The following is an 18,706-nucleotide window of genomic DNA, read 5'->3' as shown; positions in this document are numbered from 1 at the left end:
AAGCAGAACACCTTTGAGATAGGGCCCACCACGAGCATATACAGTTTGCTGTGGTTCTGAAGATCACAGAGGAGGTTGTGCTCTGCCTAGCCTGGCTCAATAAGTGGGGTCCAATAATCTGGTAGGGAGGGGTTTCAGGCATCTGAGAACTGGGGTGGCCCTAACCTGCCACCAGCTCAATTTAGAAACATAGAAGACTGACGGCAGAAAAAGACCTCATGGTCCATCTAGTCTGCCCTTATACTATTTCCTGTGTTTTATCTTAGGATGGATGGATGTTTATCACAGGCATGTTTAAATTCAGTTACTGTGGATTTATCTACCACGTCAGCTGGAAGTTTGTTCCAAGGATCTACTACTCTTTCAGTGAAATAATATTTCCTCACGTTGCTTTTGATCTTTCCCCCAACTAACCAGATTGTGTCCCCTTGTTTTTGTGTTCACTTTCCTATTAAAAACACTTCCCTCCTGAACCTTATTTAATTAACCCTTTAACATATTTAAATGTCTCCAACTCATCTCTCCAGCACTTTTCTTAAATTTCCTTTCCAGGTGACTTCCAATCCAAAAATCAAATCAATCTATCCTGGCCACTGCAGCTTAGACGGCTTTTGACAAGCTGTCTTCCTGTTCCGCTGGTCAGGTGCTCTTTGTTGGCTCCGGGGGGGGGGGGAGGTTGCCGTCCACTCCCATACTGCCAACATCATCTCCCTTCTTCACCTTCTTCTGACCCAGTTCCGATAGAACCAGATTCCCAGGCAACACAGATATCTAGGTTCCCCGGTGGAACCCGGGGAACTCCATGTCACCCCTGCACTTGGCCACGCCCCTCTTGTTGAGAAGTGGAATTTTTGAGAACAAAGGAAAATGGTTAAAAAGGGAAGGCTAGTGGAAAGAAAGGAAACAAAGTTCATATTAATAGGCTTAAGAGAACTGTATTAATACTATTGATGGTGGATAGAAGAGCCTCGGTGGTACAGTGGTTAGAGTGCAGTACTGAAAACTACTTCTGCTGATCACCGTCTGCCAGCAGTTTGGCAAATCGAATCTCGGTGGGCTGAAGGTTGACTCAGCCTTCCATCCTTCCGAGGTCGTTAAAATGAGGACCCAGATTGTTGGGGGCAATATGCTTACTCTCTGTAAACCGCTTAGGGGGGGCTGTGAAGCACTGTGAAGCGATATATAAATCTAAATGCTATTGCTACGCTATTGCTATAGTTAATTAAGTTCAAGGTTTAGGGTAAAATAGCTCAGTAGTAATTAAGATATGTGATGATGCATTTTATTTATGGGAAAACAGATTTAGTAGAAAAAATGGGATGGGATATTTGATATACCGGTATTTTAAATTGTAGATCATTAAAGGGTTTTTGTGTAAGATTTGAGGATGATGATGTATATTGATTATAGCAAAACAGAACAGTAGATGGAACATGAAAGGATAATTTAACCTAATTTAATTAATTAAATTATGAGAAGTTGAAATATAGTGGGACAGAAAATATGAGAAATGTAAATAGTAAATAGGATGGTTAATTGATGTTATTGTAAGGGATTGGGAATTTGAGTGATTAGTAATATTATGCTTGTATTAAGAAGAAAATAAGATAAATATGTAAGGAAAATATTGTGAGTTGGAATTGAAACAGAGATGACAATGAAATGGGACTATGTATATGGAAAGGTATTTAAGATAAATCTAGACATTTTGTACATAAAATATATAATGTTCGTTAGAAAAAATAAAACTTTTTATATAAAATAAAAACTTTTAGGAGGGGTTCAGATGAAGGGGGAGGAGAAACTCACCTGCAGGTGGTTAGGAAGGAGTTGGTGGAAGGAGAAAAAGACCCAATCAGGACCCTTCAAAACATATAGGAAATATTATAAGGGCAGACAAATGGACCATGAGGTCTTTTTCTGCCGTCAATCTTCTACGTTTCTGTGTAGCTTTTAAATAAAATTTGGGATTATAGATTAGTACATTTAGTAGTTTAGGCTACTATATTGTATTGTTTTCTTTTTATATGTTTATTTATTTATTTATTTATTTATTCAATTTTTATGCTGCCCTTCTCCTTAGACTCAGGGCGGCTTACAACATGTTAGCAATAGCGCTTTTTTAACAGAGCTAGGCTATTGCCCCCACAATCCGGGTCCTCGTTTTACCCACCTCAGAAGGATGGAAGGCTGAGTCAACCTTGAGCCGGTGATGAGATTTGAACCGCTGAGCTTCAGATCTAGAAGTCAGCTTCAGTGGCCTGCAGTACAGCACTCTACCTGCTGTGCCACCCCGACTCATGTTATAAGCCACCTGAAGTCCTCGGAGAGGGGTGACATATAAATCTAATTAATAATAATTTCTAATGTAGTTTGCTTTGTTTTTCATAATAAGTCCATTTGCATCTAAGAACATTAAGAATCTTTATGGACTAGCTTTAAAAAAGGCAGTAGCTGTACAAAGTGAAACAATTTGTGACTATTTGTGTGAACAAGAAATGTAAATTCTAGATGAGAAAATAATATTTCAGCAAGAAAAGGGATGGAGCATTTTTTTAAATAAAAGAAAATTGAAAAGTTACAATTTGGCATTTTATTGAAAACATCTTTAACTTGTATAGATTACTTTTAGTAGTTTGTTCAGCTTTTCTTCCTCCTGAGGTGGCTAAAATGAGGACCCAGATTGCTAGGGACAATATGATGACTTTGTAAACTGCTCAGAGATAAAGTGGGAAAGCATTGGGGAATAGTACATAAATCTAAGTGGAATTGCTGTACAGTTTCTCCTGAGCGTGGATTCTTTTATGAGACAATAGATATCTATTCTGAGCAAAGGTCTTGCCACACTCTATGCATTTATACGGCTTCTCTCTGGTGTGGATCTTCTTATGGGAAATAAGATTAGGTTTTTGAGCAAAGGTCTTTCCACATTCTGTGCATTTATACGGTTTCTTCCCTGTGTGGTTCATCTTATGAGAAATAAGTGAACGTCTATAAGCAAAGGTCTTTCCACATTCCATGCATTTAAATGGCTTCTCTCCTGAGTGGATATTTTTGTGTCTTCTAAGTCCACAGCCACTAGTAAATATCTTTCCACATTCCAGGCATTTATATGGTTTCTCCCCTGTGTGGATCCTGTTATGAGAAGTAAGTGCACTGCTCTGAGCAAAGGTCTTTCCACATTCCAGGCATTTATATGGTTTCTCCCCTGTGTGGATCCTGTTATGAGAAGTAAGTGCACTGCTCTGAGCAAAGGTCTTTCCACACTCCATGCATTTATATGGCTTCTCTCCCGTGTGGATCATTTTGTGTCTTCTAAGTCCACTTCCATTAGTAAATGTCTTTCCACAATCCATGCACTTAAATGGCTTTTCCCTCATGTGGATAATTTTGTGGATAGTAAGTCTACTGCTCAGAGCAAAGGTCTTTCCACACTCCATGCATTTATAAGGCTTCTCCCCTGTGTGGGTCATTTTATGGTAAGTAAGATGAGCTCTTTGACCAAAGGTCTTTCCACACTCCATGCATTTATAAGGCTTCTCCACTGTGTGGGTCATTTTATGGGAAGTAAGATGAGCTGTTTGAACAAAGGTCTTTCCACACTCCATGCATTTATAAGGCTTCTCCCCTGTGTGGGTCCTTTTATGGTAAGTAAGATGAGCTCTTCGACCAAAGGTCTTTCCACACTCCATGCATTTATAAGGCTTCTCACCTGTGTGGATCCTGTTATGGATAATAAGTTGCCTGTTTGTTCTAAAATATTTTCCACATTCCATGCATTTAAATGGTTTCCCCCCTGTGTGGATCAACTTATGGGAAGTAAGATTGCATCTTTGACTAAAGGTCTTTCCACACTCCATGCATTTATAAGGCTTCTCCCCTGTGTGGGTCATTTTATGGTAAGTAAGATGAGCTCTTTGACCAAAGGTCTTTCCACACTCCATGCATTTATAAGGCTTCTCCCCTGTGTGGGTCATTTTATGGTACGTAAGTTGAGCTCTTTGACCAAAGGTCTTTCCACACTCCATGCATTTATAAGGCTTCTCCCCTGTGTGGGTCATTTTATGGTAAGTAAGATGAGCTCTTTGACCAAAGGTCTTTCCACACTCCATGCATTTATAAGGCTTCTCCCCTGTGTGGGTCATTTTATGGGTATTAAGTGTACTGCTGTAAGCAAAGGTCTTTCCACACTCCAAGCATTTATATGGTTTCTGTCCTGTGTGGATTTTTTTGTGGCCTCTAAGTCCACTGCCATGAGCAAAGGTCTTTCCACACTCCATGCATTTATATGGTTTCTCTCCTGTGTGGATTTTTTTGTGGCTTCTAAGTCCACTGCCATGAGCAAACGTATTTCCACACTCCATGCATTTATAAGGCTTCTCCCCTCTGTGGATCAACTTTTTATGGGAAGTAAGATGATCTCTTTGACCAAAGGTCTCTCCACATTTCATGCATTTATAAGGTTTCTCCCCTGTGTGGATCAACTTTTTATGGGAAGTAAGATGAGCTCCTCGACCAAAGGTCTCTCCACATTTCATGCACTTATATGGTTTCTCCCCTGTGTGGATCAACTTATGGGAAGTAAGCTGCCAACTTTTTACACTTTGCAAACATTTTGTGTCAATCACTTTTTGAGATACAAGAAAGTAATTCCCAAGAAAAAGAATGGATGTCCCATTGTAATTTTGTCCGTTGTGCTTCCTTATAGCATCTTCGCCTTTGTTTTGGGTTAAATAGTGTTCATTTACTTGTACTTCAGCTTTGTTTAGCTTCACACTCTTCCCAATATATTTTCCCCTTATTTTAACTTGGGGGAGAAAGTCTTGCATCGGAGTATAGGTGGAGGATGAGCTTTCCTGATTCCAATTCTTTGACTGGTTTCTCCCAGGGCTTTTGGCTTCCATTCCAATTCCAAAATTCTCCACTCCGTCTTTAGCATCGATCACTTGGAACAGTTCACAGGAATCTTGATTCTCCTGCCCATTATTACCTTCAAAGCGAAAGGGAAATAAAAAATGGTAACAAGGTTAGAGAAAAAGATCAAAGTGTAGAAAGTCAAGTGGATTTCCTTATGGATTTCTCCGAAATTCCACTAGGTTGTGCCTTTGCATGCTTACAGAGGTGTGATATAGACATGATGATTTCTATATTCATGAATCATCAAAGTTTTGAAAATATCTGGAAAACATCATTCTTTACAATTATCTATATACAGTGGTGCCTCTACTTAAGAACTTAATTCGTTCCGTGACCAGGATCTTAAGTAGAAAAGTTTGTAAGTAGAAGCAATTTTTCCCATAGGAATCAATGTAAATGCAAATAATGTGTGCAAACCCATTAGGAAAGAAATAAAAGCTCAGAATTTGGGTGGGAGGAGGAGGAGGAAGAGGAGCACAGTCGCTGCCGATGGAAGGTGAGGTGAGGGGAATCCAAAACTTTAAGGCTTTACTACTCTTTCAGTAAAATAATATTTTCTCACGTTGCTTCTGACCTTTCCCCCAACTAACCTCAGATTGTGCCCCCTCGTTCTTGTGTTCACTTTCCTATTAAAAACACTTCCCTCCTGAACCTTATTTAATCCTTTAAAACATTTAAATGTTTCTATCATGTCCCCCCTTTCCCTTCTGTCCTCCAGACTATACAGATGGAGTTCATGAAGTCTTTCCTGATACGTTTTATGCTTAAGACCTTCCACCATTCTTGTAGCCCGTCTTTGGATCCACTCAATTTTGCCAATATCTTTTTGTAGATGAGGTCTCCAGAACTGAACACAGTATAATTCCAAATGTCTCACCAGCGCTCTATATAGCGGGATCACAATCTCCCTCTTCCTGCTTGCTATACCTCTAGGTATGCAGCCAAGCATCCTACTTGCTTTACCTACCGCCTGACTGCACTGTTCACCCATTTTGAGACTGTCAGAAATCACTACCCCTAAATCCTTCTCTTCTGAAGTTTTTGCTAACACAGAACTGCCAATACAATAGCCAGATTGAGGATTCCTTTTCCCCAAGTGCCTTATTTTACATTTGGAAACATTGAACTGCAGTTTCCATCTCTTTCTTATAAACCAAACTGTGCTACTTAGAAGACCATGAAGGGGGACTGGAATTAATGTAAGAAGAAGAAAAAACAGAGGTGAAATGATTTTATACAGTTACGTATAGAGGAACCCTTACCTAAGGAGGACACCATCCTCGATGTTTCCAACATGACTTCGTGATTTATTTATTTATTTATTTATTATTTGGATTTGTATGCCGCCCCTCTCCGAAGACTCGGGGCGGCTCACAACAAGTGAAAAACAATCCAATACAATCCAATTAATTAAAATATTATGAGTTTAAGAAAATCCCCTATACTAACATACACACATACAGGCATACCATATATAACTTCAACGTGCCCAGGGGAGATGTTTAGTTTCCCCATGCCTGACGGCAAAGGTGGGTTTTGAGGAGTTTACGGAAGGCAGGAAGAGTAGGGGCAGTTCTGATCTCCGGGGGGAGTTGGTTCCAGAGGGCCGGTGCCGCCACAGAGAAGGCTCTCCCCCTGGGGCCCGCCAACCGGCATTGTTTAGTTGACGGGACCCGGAGGAGGCCCACTCTGTGGGACCGAATCGGTCGCTGGGATTCGTGCGGCAGAAGGCGGTCTCGGAGATATTCTGGTCCAGTGCCATGAAGGGCTTTAAAGGTCATAACCAACACTTTGAATTGTGACCGGAAACTGATCGGCAGCCAATGCAGACTGCGGAGTGATGGAGAAACATGGGCATACCTGGGTAAGCCCATGACTGCTCTCGCAGCTGCATTCTGCACGATCTGAAGTTTCCGAACACTTTTCAAAGGTAGCCCCATGTAGAGAGCATTACAGTAGTCGAACCTCGAGGTGATGAGGGCATGAGTGACTGTGAGTAATGAGTCCCGGTCCAGATAGGGCCGCAACTGGTGCACCAGGCGAACCTGGGCAAACGCCCCCCTCGCCACAGCTGAAAGGTGGTTCTCTAATGTGAGCTGTGGATCGAGGAGGACGCCCAAGTTGCGGACCCTCTCTGAGGGGGTCAATGATTCCCCCCCCAGGGTAATGGACGGACAGATGGGATTGTCCTTGGGAGGCAAAACCCACAGCCACTCCGTCTTATCCGGGTTGAGCTTGAGTCTGTTGACACCCATCCAGGCCCCAACAGCCTCCAGGCACCGGCACATCACTTCCACCGCTTCGTTGACTGGGCATGGGGTGGAGATGTAAAGCTGGGTATCATCGGCATATTGATGATACCTCACCCCATGTCCTTGGATGATCTCACCCAGTGGTTTCATGTAGATGTTAAATAGCAAGGGGGAGAGGACCGACCCCTGAGGCACCCCACAAGGGAGAGACCTAGGAGTCGACCTCTGACCCCCCACTAACACCGACTGCGACCGGCCAGAGAGGTAGGAGGAGAACCACTGAAGCACAGTGCCTCCCACCCCCAACCCCTCCAACCGGTGCAGAAGGATACCATGGTCGATGGTATCGAAAGCCGCTGAGAGATCGAGGAGCACCAGGACAGAGGATAAACCCCTGTCCCGGGCCCGCCAGAGATCATCCATCAACGCGACCAAAGCGGTTTCTGTGCTGTAACCGGGCCTGAAGCCCGACTGCTGGGGACCTAGATAATCGGCTTCTTCCAAGGACCGCTGGAGCTGGAGTGCCACCACCTTCTCGACAACCTTCCCCATGAAGGGAAGGTTGGAGACTGGACGATAGTTGTTGAGTACTGCTGGGTCCAGGGAAGGCTTCTTGAGGAGGGGGCGCACAAGCGCTTCTTTATAGAGTGATGGAAAAACTCCCCTCCCCAAGGAAGCGTTGGTAATCTCCTGGGCCCAGCTCCGTGTCACCTCCCTGCTGGCCGAGACCAACCAGGAGGGACACGGATCCAGTAAACAGGTGGCGGAACTCACAGCTCCAATGGCCTTGTCCACTTCATCAGGTGTCACCAGATCAAACTCTTCCCAGACAGGTGGACAAGTACGTGCCCCAGTCACCTCGACTGACTCGTTGTCAGTCGACTCTGTTTTACAATTGGAGTCGAGGTCGGCCCGGATCTGAGTGACTTTATCAGCGAAAAACGTGTTAAACTCCTCGGCACTACTCTGCAAGGGCTCCCCAACTCCCCCCTGGTTAAGAAGGGAGCGGGTCACCCTAAACAGAGCGGCCGGGCGGGATTCCGCTGATGCAATCAAGGCGGCATGGTACGCGCATCTTGCCGCCTTGAGCGCCACTTTGTAAGTCTTAATAAAAGCTCTTACAAGTGTTCGATCAGATTCAGACCTACTCTTCCTCCATCGCTTCTCTAGACGTCTCTTTTGGCGTTTCAACTCCCGGAGCTCCTCGTTGAACCATGGGGCTCTACGGGGTCTAGCGCCACGGAGAGGTCGCAAAGGCGCAATCCGGTCGAGAGCCTCCGCAGCAGCCGTATTCCAGGCCTCCGCAAGAGACTCCACCGAACTGTGGATGAGTGCCTCTGGAATAACCCCAAGCGCCGTCTGGAAACCCTCTGGATCCATTAGGCGTCTGGGGCGGAACATCTTCATTGGTTCCGCCTCCCTGCGGGGAAGGATTGGAGCCAGGAAGTCAAGCCTTAGTAGAAAATGGTCTGACCATGACAAAGGCACTGCTTCTAAGCCCCTTAGTCTCAGACCATTGCTCAATTGCTCGGAAAGGAATACCATGTCAGGTGCGTGCCCCCCCTCATGAGTCGGACCCCGTACTACTTGAGTCAGGTCCATGGCTGTCATGGTGGCCATGAACTCCTGTGCCAACCCCAAGGTTTCGCCGAGTGACGGCAGGTTGAAGTCCCCCAAGACAATAAGTCTGGGGAACTCCACCGCCAACCCGGCTACCTCCTCGAGTAGCACAGGCAGGGCTTTTGACACGCAGCTGGGAGGCAGGTACGTGAGAAATAAGCCCACCTGAACCCCTAAGTCCAACCTCATAAAGAGTGACTCGCAACCCGCAATTTCCGGAGCAACGAGTCCACGTAGGCAAAGGCTCTCCCTGGCTATAATAGCCACTCCTCCCCCCCTTCCCTGGGGTCGAGGTTGATGCCATATCTGAAACCCAGCTGGGCAAATTTCAGAGAGAGGAACACCTCCCTCTGGGCCCAGCCAGGTTTCAGTGATACATGCCAGGTCGGCCTCCTCATCCAGGATCAAATCCCGGATGAGGAGAGCTTTATTTACCACCGACCTGGCATTAAGCAGCAGCAACCTGAGTCCAGGGCCAGAGTTACACTCATCACCAGTACCCAGGATTGGGCTCACAGAGTTGGAACAAGGGACCGTTATTAAGCAACGGTCCCTCGTTCCCCTGGAACGGCTAACTCCGTGGCCCCCGCCATATCTGCCTCTCCCCAGCAACACTGAAATATTCCGACCCTCTGCCACCCCAGAGATCGGTGTCCCTCCCTCCCCTGTCTCCCGGGCGTCAGGTGGGCCAAATCTGTCATTCGCACTACTGTCAATCAACTCATCCATACCATATCCCCACCCACCCCGACCCCCCCAATCATACCAATCATTCCATTCATACCCACACGTATATGTACCCCAGTCACCCATTATATAAAACCCCAATTATGTTAAAAAAGCAATTAAATTGATAGCAGTATAAAAATAGCAATTAAGAACGATATTAATATTAAAAACACTATTAAAACTAACTAAAAATAACAATAAAAATACAAACATAGGTAATAATGAATAATTCAATTCGATTAGGAAATACGGTCAGCAGCAACTAATAAAAGTGCTAAGTTCTCAAAGTGCCAAGTTTCCCAAAATGTCAAGTTTTTCAAAGTGCCAAGTTTTTCAAAGTGCCAAGTTCCTCAAAAGTGCCAATTTTCTCAAAGTGCCAAGTTCTCAGGGGCAGAGGTTATTCAAAAGTCAAGGATCATTCAGCATCTCTCTCCCTCCCCCCCAGACTAGGGAGGGGGGCATCCATGTCTGTAAAACTCTCCCACCATCAGACCTTGATCTACCAGTCCTCCTCCCTTGGTCTCCTTTCAATCTCCTCTCTCCTATCGCAATGGTCGGTCCTCCGTCCGCCAGGTCTCCTCCAGCGCCGAGCGCACCCACCGCACAGCTGCTCGGCGTCTTGGTCTGCCTGGCTGTCAAGTTCACTCGCTCCACAGGGGCCGCCATCTTCCGAGCCCTAGCTGATCGAGGCTCCCAGCTCTTAACTCTCCCACGGCAAAACCAAGGAGAGGACGCACACACAGGAACCGGACACCGAGACTAGGAACTTTCAACTCACCAACATGCACACTGGCGTTCAAACTAATTCAAAATTACCTATATTATTGTTGTTATCACCGTAGTCCGGCGGAGCAGCGGCATCCCTCCTTCCTTCCCGCTGCTCCGCCGGAACCGGAAAAGAAAAACCGCCAGCAGCCCCCTCCGGTCCTCCGCTGGGCTGGGCTCCTCAGGAGACGCCCAGGTCGCAGCGGCTCTCACCCGCCCCCACGCTGAGCGTCTCGGATGTTCCTCCGCTTTTCTGGCGTCTTGGGGGATCTTAAGTAGCCACCAGCAGCCCCCTCCGGTCCTCCGCTGGGCTGGGCTCCTCAGGAGACGCCCAGGTCGCAGCGGCTCTCACCCGCCCCCACGCTGAGCGTCTCGGATGTTCCTCCGCTTTTCTGGCGTCTTGGGGGATCTTAAGTAGCCGCCAGGGCTTTCTGGCTGGGATCAAGCAGCAGCCACTCTTCACTGCTTAAAGAGATGGCCACCTCCCCAAAGGACACAGGACCCTAAAGAAGCAAGAATTGCTGTGAGCACACTCGATAGAATTTGCAAGATCTCCTTCAATCTGCAAATCCTAAAAGCACAAATATGCCTGGAGATTCTCAGTCATCCAGTCAGTCAGGTTCTGCATTTAGGAAAGAAAACCCAAATGCATTGGCATAGAACCATTCTACCAGGGACTTGTCGCTCTATCACGTTCCTCCGTCTTGTGTCCAGGAAAAACATTGTAAGAAAAAAATCTCACGAGTCCAAGAAGTATGAAGTTTTATTACAATGTTTTTCTCTGGACACAATGCTAAGGTATAAAGCCCTTCATGGCATTGGACGAGAATATCTCCGGGACCGCCTTCTGCCGCACGAATCCCAGCGACCGATTAGGTCCCACAGACTTGGCCTTCTCCGGGTCCCGTCAACAAAACAATTTCGTCTGGCAAGGTCCAGGGGAAGAGCCTTCTCTGTGGCAGCCCCGACCCTCTGGAACCAACTCTCTCCAGAGATTAGAACTGCCCCCACCCTCCTTGCCTTTCGCAAACTCCTAAAAAACCATCTCTGCCATCAGGCACGGGGAAATTGATTCCCCCGGGCTGTTTCATTTTATGTGTGGTTGGTTTGAGATAATAATAATAATTTATTAGATTTGTATCCGCCCCTCTCCGAAGACTCGGGGCAGCTCACAACATACATGACTGTTTTTATAATAAGGGTTTTAAACTCTTTTTTAACCATTAGATTTGTACTATATATCATTGTAAGCCGCTCTGAGTCTCCGGAGAGAGGCGGCATACAAATCTAGTAAATAATATAATAATTAATAATAATAATAATAATAATAATAATAATAATAATAATATAATAATTTTTTAAAAAGGTACACTAGAAAGGTAAGGTGTGCATCATGTGGTCCAACATGTCCCACCCTGACCCAATGGCAACAGCAGCCTGTCTGCTTCCGTTCCCTGCCATTTCTTTATCGAGAGGGATGGCAGGTTGGGGCAGGTGAGAAGCGAGACACGTGGAGCGAGAGACTCCTTTCCTTGCTGTCTCTTCTCCCCCTCCCCTTGCCAGGCATTTAGAGATGTAATTTAAGGAGTGAAAATGGGGCAGGGTGGGCCGCGAGGTGAACGTCATTCCTTTCCAGCTCCATCGCGTTCCTTGGTGTTGTGTTCAGAGAAACACATTGTAAAAACAACTTCTTGCGAGTTTAATCAAACGTCTTGAACTCGTGAGAAGTTTACTTTTACAATGTCCTTCCCTGGAAACAACACCAAATAATGCGATGGAGCTACAAGTCCCAGGTAGAACAGGCATCTGGTGGCCACCTGAGTCGAATCCTCTGCTATGTCTCCGGCACTTTGAAATGCATCCCTGCCTGCTAGGAGGCGAGGCAGAGATTGAGGCTCTGGAGGCGCCATGGCGGGAGGGGGGAAGAGCCCCGCATCCCCCACTGCACAGTGACATGGAGAGACACGAAACTGCCCTTCCACCTGTGCGCCCCGGGATCCGCCTCCCTGCACCTCTGGCTTGGCAGGCGACTCTCAGTGGGCTTCATAGAAACATAGAAGACTGACGGCAGAAAAAGACCTCCTGGTCCATCTAGTCTGCCCTTATATAGTAATAACTCGTCTTAGGAACCTAATTGGTTCCTGGGGGAGGTTCGTAAGACGAAAGGTTCGTAAGACGAAACATTGTTTCCCATAGGAAACAATGTAAGATCAATAAATCTGTGCAACGGGGGAAAAAAATGCCGCCGCCCGACTGTCACCTTTTGAAACAGCCGGGGGGCTGCTCAGCGTCCTCCTGAACCCGAATGGCAAACCCGAACTTCTGTTTTAGAAGGTGACAGTCGGGCGGTGGGGCTTCTCAGCGGCCTCCCGAACCCGAACTTTTGCCGAACTTCCGGGTTTGGAGTTCGCGTGGCCGCTGAGAAGCCCTGCCGCCTGGCTGTCATCTTTAGACACAGCCGGGGGGCTTCTCGGCGGCCTCCCGAATGCTGAACCCGGAAGTTCGGGTTTGGCGTTCAGGTTCAGGAGGACGCTGAGAAGCCCCCCGGCCGTTTTAAAAGGTGACAGCTGGGCGGTGGGGCTTCTCAGCAGCCTCCTGAACCCGAACGCCAAACCCGAACTTCCGGGTTCGGCAGGACGCTGAGAAGCCCCCTAGCTGTTTTAAAAGGTGACAGCCGGGCGGCGGGGCTTCTCAGTGGCCTCCCGAACCTGAACTTTTCCCCGACCCTCTGGAACCAACTCCCCCCAGCGATCAGAATTGCCCCCACCCTCCTCGCCTTTCGTAAGCTCCTTAAAACCCACCTCTGTCGTCAGGCATGGGGGAATTAAGATATTTCTTCCCCCCAGGCCTATACAATTTATGCATGGTATGTTTGTGTGTATGTTTGGCTTTTAATAAGAGGTTTTAGCTATTTTTAATACAGTTATACTTTGTCTTACAAACTTAATTGGTTCTGGGACGAGGGTCTTAAGGTGAATAGTTTGCAAGATGAAACAATGTTTCCCATAGGAATCAATGGAAAAGCGATTAATGTGTGCAAGCCCAAAATTCACCCCTTTTGCCAGCCGAAGCGCCCGTTTTTGCGCTGCTGGTATTCCTGTGAGGCTCCCTTCCATGGGAAACCTCACCTCCGGACTTCTGTGTTTTTGCGATGCTGCAGGGGAATCCCAGCATCACAAAAATGAGCACTTTGCTGGCAATGGAAGTCCGGAGGTGGGGTTTCCCAGTGAAGGGAGCATCAGTGAAATCGCAACATTGCAAAAACATCGAAGTTCTCAAAACCCCACCTCCGGACCTCTGTGTTTTTGCGATGCTGCGATTTCACTGAGGCTCCCCTCGCTGGGAAACCCCACCTCCGGACTTCCGTTGCCAGCGAAGCACCTGTTTTTGCACTGCTGGGATTCCTCTGCAGCATCAGAAAAACATGGAAGTCCAGAGGTGGGGTTTCCCATGGAGGGGAGCCTCAGGGGTATCCCAGCAGTGCAAAAATGGATGCTTCGCTGGCAACGGAAGTCCGGAGGCGGGGCATCCCAATGGCGGCGGTGGGTTTGTAAGGTGAAAATAGTTTGCAAGAAGAGGCAAAAAAATCTGAAACCCCGGGTTTGTATCTCGAAAAGTTTGTATGACGAGGCGTTTGTAAGATGAGGTATCACTGTATTCGATTTGTCATACGCGGGCGGCATACAAATCTAATAAATAAATAAATAAATAAATAAATAAGATACCCTTGTAACTTTAGATTCGGGTTTCACCAGATCTGCTAAGATGTCCCTGTTAATAAATTGGAACACTGAAGAAGGCAAAGCCTTGGTCTCCGAGTTATTTCTCAGATGTTTAAGAAGAATTTGGACAGCCATTTAGCAACTTGAACCTGCTCTTCTGTTTTCCATGTTGGGCAAGAATACAAAAAATAACCCAGGCCAAACAAGGGAGTGAAATAGAAGGAGAGAGAGCACTCTGCACACCCACTTCATTTCATGAAGGGAGAATACAAATCTCATAACTTTTTTCCTTTCTTACTTGATTTGGAGGTTGAACCGCTGTTTGATCTCCTTGATAAAAAACAGAAAGCTTCATTCTTTGTTTCTCTGTATTGAATAAATAATTTCAAAATGCATAATTAAAAAATAGTAGGAGATATTCTATACAAGAGAAGAGAGAGCAAGAATAAGACAGATGGGCCATCGGAAGATTTCATTACCTTCTGAGGTGTCCTCGAGGTGACTTGGCTCTTCCCAAGGGATCCTCTTGAAAAATAGCTCATGAGGGGGCTTTGGTGGCTTCTTCTTTCCCTCAGGATCTCTGATCTCCACAGTGCTGCACTTCAAACAGGAGGAAGGAAGGAAAGTATTATTTTACTGAAAGAGTAGTAGATCCTTGGAACAAACTTCCAGCAGACGTGGTTGGTAAATCCACAGTAACCGAATTTAAACATGCCTGGGATAAACATATATCCATTGTAAGATAAAATACAGGAAATAGTAAAAGGGCAGACTAGATGGACCATGGGGTCTTTTTCTGCCGTCAGTCTTCTATGTTTCTATGTTTCTAAGAAGCAGAATTAATGTATGTGACACATAAAGTGGATTCTTATATTCGGAAAAACAACCTCAAAGCCCCCAATATCCATCGGTGAGGTTGAGTGAGAAAACAATAGAACAAGGTTTTCAAAAATTGATGAATTGGCCAATCTTAAAATACAATCACAATTAATATTTTATTGTCTTCACTCTTCTCCTTGTATGTCAAATCATCATATATAATCAACTTGCTGAGAACCGTGGCTCAACGAAGTTCCCCTCTTCTTGAAGGGGATCCCCGATATCCCTGCCTTTTGGGGACCTGGTTCTTTTAGAAACAGGTCAGAACCACCCTGGAGGGATGGTGAAGAAGTAGAGAACTGCTGGCAACTGGAAGGAGTCAGTGACTCTCCACCCTGCAGCCTGCCAGCTTAGTTCCACGACCAGAGGCAGGGGACAATGGTTTGTTAAAGCCATCCAAACTGTGGTGGTTTCGAACAGAACGATTGAGTTAAGAAGCTGGAAGGACGGAAGTGCTGGAGGTGGAGAAGAAAAGCTGGTGATGGATTTGGTGAGCTACTTTGCTGGAAAAATTATTTGGGACTCATTTCTTCTGAGTTTAAAGGAAACAGCATATAGAAAAATTGGGGAAGTGGCTAATCAACAAGGAAATTATTTATTTATTTAATTTAAATGCTGCCCAATCCCTGAGGACTCAAGGTGGCTTACAACAATAATTATAAAGCAATATAATCAGATTAAATATTTAGTAATAATAAAAAACTTTTCATAATAAATAATAACATTTCATAATGAATTTCCTAATACTAAAAAAACACTCCTTAATAATAAAAACCGTATAATATAATCACTTCATTCATTTACCAAACATCCCAATCAGTTCGTGTCTTGGCTGGGGTTAAAGATGTAAGTTCTCATAGCCCCCAGGCCTGCTGGCAAAGCCAGGTTTTCCAGGCTTTTGGGAAACCCAGTAGGGTGGGGGCGGTGTGGACCTTGGGGGCTAGTTGGTTCCAAAGAGCGGGGCCTGCCACAGAGAAGGCCCTCCCTTGTGGGCCTGCCAACCGACACTGTTTAATCAACGGGACTGGAGGCCAACCCCGTGGGCTCTATTTGGTCGTAGGGTGGTAAGCGGCAGTAGACCATCCCATAAATAACCTGTTCTTAAGCCATCTAAGGCTTTATAGGTAAGAGAGGCCTTAAAGGCGCAATCCAGTCTGGAGCCCCGATGCAGCCTTATTCCATGTCTTTGAATAGAGGGTATACAGGTAGTCCCCGGCTTACGTCGTCCCCAACGTACGACATTTCGTCGTTACGACAACCCGGGGACAGTTTCGAAGCCACCGCCTCCATTCGGGCGAGGGGATCTCCGTGGTGACTGGCCTTGGAGGCTACAGTAGCGCATCGCCGAGAAGGACCAGCTTCAAGGGACCAACAGCCGGTCCTTCTGAGTGTTGTGTTGCTGCAGCCGCCGAGGCTGCCGTTGCCTCGTCCATTCGGGTGAGGGGATCTCCGCAGCGGGCAGCCTCGGAGGCTACAGCAACGCAGTGCCGAGAAGGACCGGCTGTTGGTCCCTTGAAGCTGGTCCTTCTCGGCGCTGTGTTGCTGTAGCCTCCGAGGCCGGCCACCACGGAGATCCCCTCGCCCAAATGTTTAGCAGGAGGCTTTGCCGGCTGTTGGTTGCTTAGAAGCCGGCGCCGCCATGTAAGTCGGAATATTCATGTAAATCGGAATATTCCGACTTACACCAAACTCGGCATATGACGGGCCATGGAAATGGATCCCCGTCGTAAGTCGGGGACTACCTGTATATTTGAGTTGTATTGGAAATATAAGCATGTTTGTTATTGTGGAGAACAATTTTTTTTAAAATTGCAAAAAATAAAAAGGATTGATGAATTGCCACATATAATGAACATCAGAGAAGTTTAGGAAGGAGGGGTGAAGTATTGAAACACAATCTTTATACTCTTTTGAGCTCTCAAAAATGTCTCACCTGCAACTGGGCCTGCTCCTTCTGCTCCTGCGCCTGGTTCAGGAGGAAGCCTTCCAGCAGGGCCACCGCCTGGGAGCTGGTCTCTGCTCCACACTCCCGCACCCAGCTCTTCATTTCTGGGGGCAGAAGGAACAGGAGCTGCTGCAGAACCACAAGGTCCAGCATCTGGGCCTTGGTGTGGTTTTTTGGTCTCAGCCATTGCCTACTAAAGTCATGGAGTCGCCTGCAAAGTCCTCGGGTATCTCCAGCCTCCTGGTATTGGATGAACTTCCAGGGCTGAACTTCGGAAGGGGGGATGGATTCTTCCTCCAGGATCTTCTGCCTGGGTCTTGTCCAGAGTTTCCCTTCTTTCCCAGGCTGAGCAGCTGAAGGGCCTTTTCCGCTTCCCTCCTTTGCAAGAGGTGGGGTCTCCATCCTTTCTCTGCCCTGCAGAGCAACTCCAAACGGATCCAATGACTCTTGGGGGTCTCCAGGTGCCTTTTTCCTTCAAAGGACCATCTCTAGGGCCGCAGGACTGGTCTATGCAAGTAATTCCGCATTTTTCCCCCAGGAGAAAATTTTGCCTTGGAAAGACCACAAATGATTTCCAGTTCCTGTATCTGAGAAGGAAAGAAAAACAAAGGTTAAGAATGAGAAAGTGGCATTTCCAGCACAGGGCTGAGGTCCTCTCAGAAGGGCCGGGAAGGAGGCAGGTGGAGAGGCCGCCCCGCTTCTCTCCCCCTCCGGAGCCAGGATCAGGTCCTCGGGGAGCCTGGTGCGAATCCTGCCTCCTCCTCACTCGGCTTCTCTCTTCTCCTGCTGGGCCTCTGCAAGGCCGACCCGACCCTCCTCCCAGTCGGATCCTTCCCCGGCTCCCCGTTTGCCTCTGCGGCTGGGGAGCATGGGACCCAGAAAGACAACCCCATCCCTCACCCGGGGCCCGTCTCGATGTTCTCCGCCAGCCTCTCCCGCAGCCTCTCTGCCTCCTACGGAGTCCACGGTGTAAGGAGAGCGAGTGCGGCGTCCTAGAGCGGCAAGCCTTTGTGACGTCACTTCCTCCGCAGCCTCTGTTGGAAAGGCAGCCGTGACGTTCGATCTCCGGTGGGCCAATAGGGAAGCGCCCGATGTCCCCTTCTCTTGGCGGAGGGCGCCCCTTGGTGGATTTGGGGCAAAGTGTCGGGATGGTAGAAAGGGCGGGAAAGAGGAACCCGAAGGGAGAGGACGGAGATGATGGACATGGGAGATGCGGGGGGGGGGGGGACACCCTCGATGACTCAATGTCAGAGTAAGGCTTCGAGGCGGCACTTTCTTTCTGTCCCGGAACCGTCTGTGGAGATGGAGAAAAATCTCTGGAGGATTTGAACTCGGCTCCTCCAAGAACAGCCGCCCTGAAGGGTCCACAGAGATCGGAGGAAGCCTCCAAAGGGTCCAAATCCTGTCAAAAACGGCCGGGCGGTCAGTCAGAAGACGAAGGCCGGAAGCCTCTCTGGGGAACCCCACGAACTCCAGCCTGAAGGGGAGGAAAGTGGGACACAGGCAGGGAAGCCACAGCAAGGAAAATGATTGGTTTTTTAAAAAATATATTTATTTGTCTTTTATTTCTTTAATTCAGTACGTACAACTGCCTTTCTCAGATGATTCGTCTCTGGTGCCTGCGGAAAGAGACTGAGGAGAATGGAGAAAGATAAACCGGTTCCAAAATGGAGGAAACACTTGAAATCTCTGTATATTCCAGAAATTTTACCCCACAATGAGGCTCCTTAATTCCGAAGCGAAGAGAGAGAAATGGCCTCTCATCTCTGGCTGGAGAAGGTGGAATTGCAAAACTCAGAACCGGAGATCGTGGAAAAGAAAGATAAAGCTGAAGTATCAGGAGGAAAAAAAAAAACCATGGCCGAGACCAGAAAAGC

General features: G+C 47.1%; 1 protein-coding gene across 6 annotated transcripts in view; it reads right to left on the bottom strand.

The window, feature by feature from the left end:
- The window catches only part of LOC139162873 (zinc finger protein 665-like), a 43,940-nt gene extending 26,121 nt beyond the window's left edge, over nucleotides 1-17,819 (bottom strand). Inside the window, exons 1-5 of one of the 6 annotated variants that reach the window (XM_070743749.1) lie at nucleotides 17,730-17,819; nucleotides 16,818-17,416; nucleotides 14,485-14,605; nucleotides 3,004-4,990; nucleotides 2,571-2,919 (exon numbers count right to left, since the gene is read on the bottom strand). In XM_070743749.1, the coding sequence (XP_070599850.1) occupies nucleotides 2,760-2,919; nucleotides 3,004-4,990; nucleotides 14,485-14,605; nucleotides 16,818-17,231 (2,682 nt within the window). In that variant the 5' untranslated portion in view covers nucleotides 17,232-17,416; nucleotides 17,730-17,819 and the 3' untranslated portion in view covers nucleotides 2,571-2,759. Of the gene's footprint in view, nucleotides 1-2,570; nucleotides 4,991-14,303; nucleotides 14,372-14,484; nucleotides 14,606-16,817; nucleotides 17,417-17,729 lie in introns of those variants that run through there. The other 5 variants (XM_070743745.1, XM_070743748.1, XM_070743753.1 and 2 more) reach the window with 5 other exon arrangements.
- Between the last annotated feature and the right edge of the window lie 887 nt (nucleotides 17,820-18,706).

The sequence above is a fragment of the Erythrolamprus reginae genome, chromosome 2 (assembly GCF_031021105.1).
Source record: "Erythrolamprus reginae isolate rEryReg1 chromosome 2, rEryReg1.hap1, whole genome shotgun sequence".
Classification (NCBI taxonomy): Eukaryota; Metazoa; Chordata; class Lepidosauria; order Squamata; family Dipsadidae; genus Erythrolamprus; species Erythrolamprus reginae.
The sequence above is the reverse complement of the archived record's forward strand: the minus strand, read 5'-3'. Positions and strand labels throughout refer to the sequence as shown.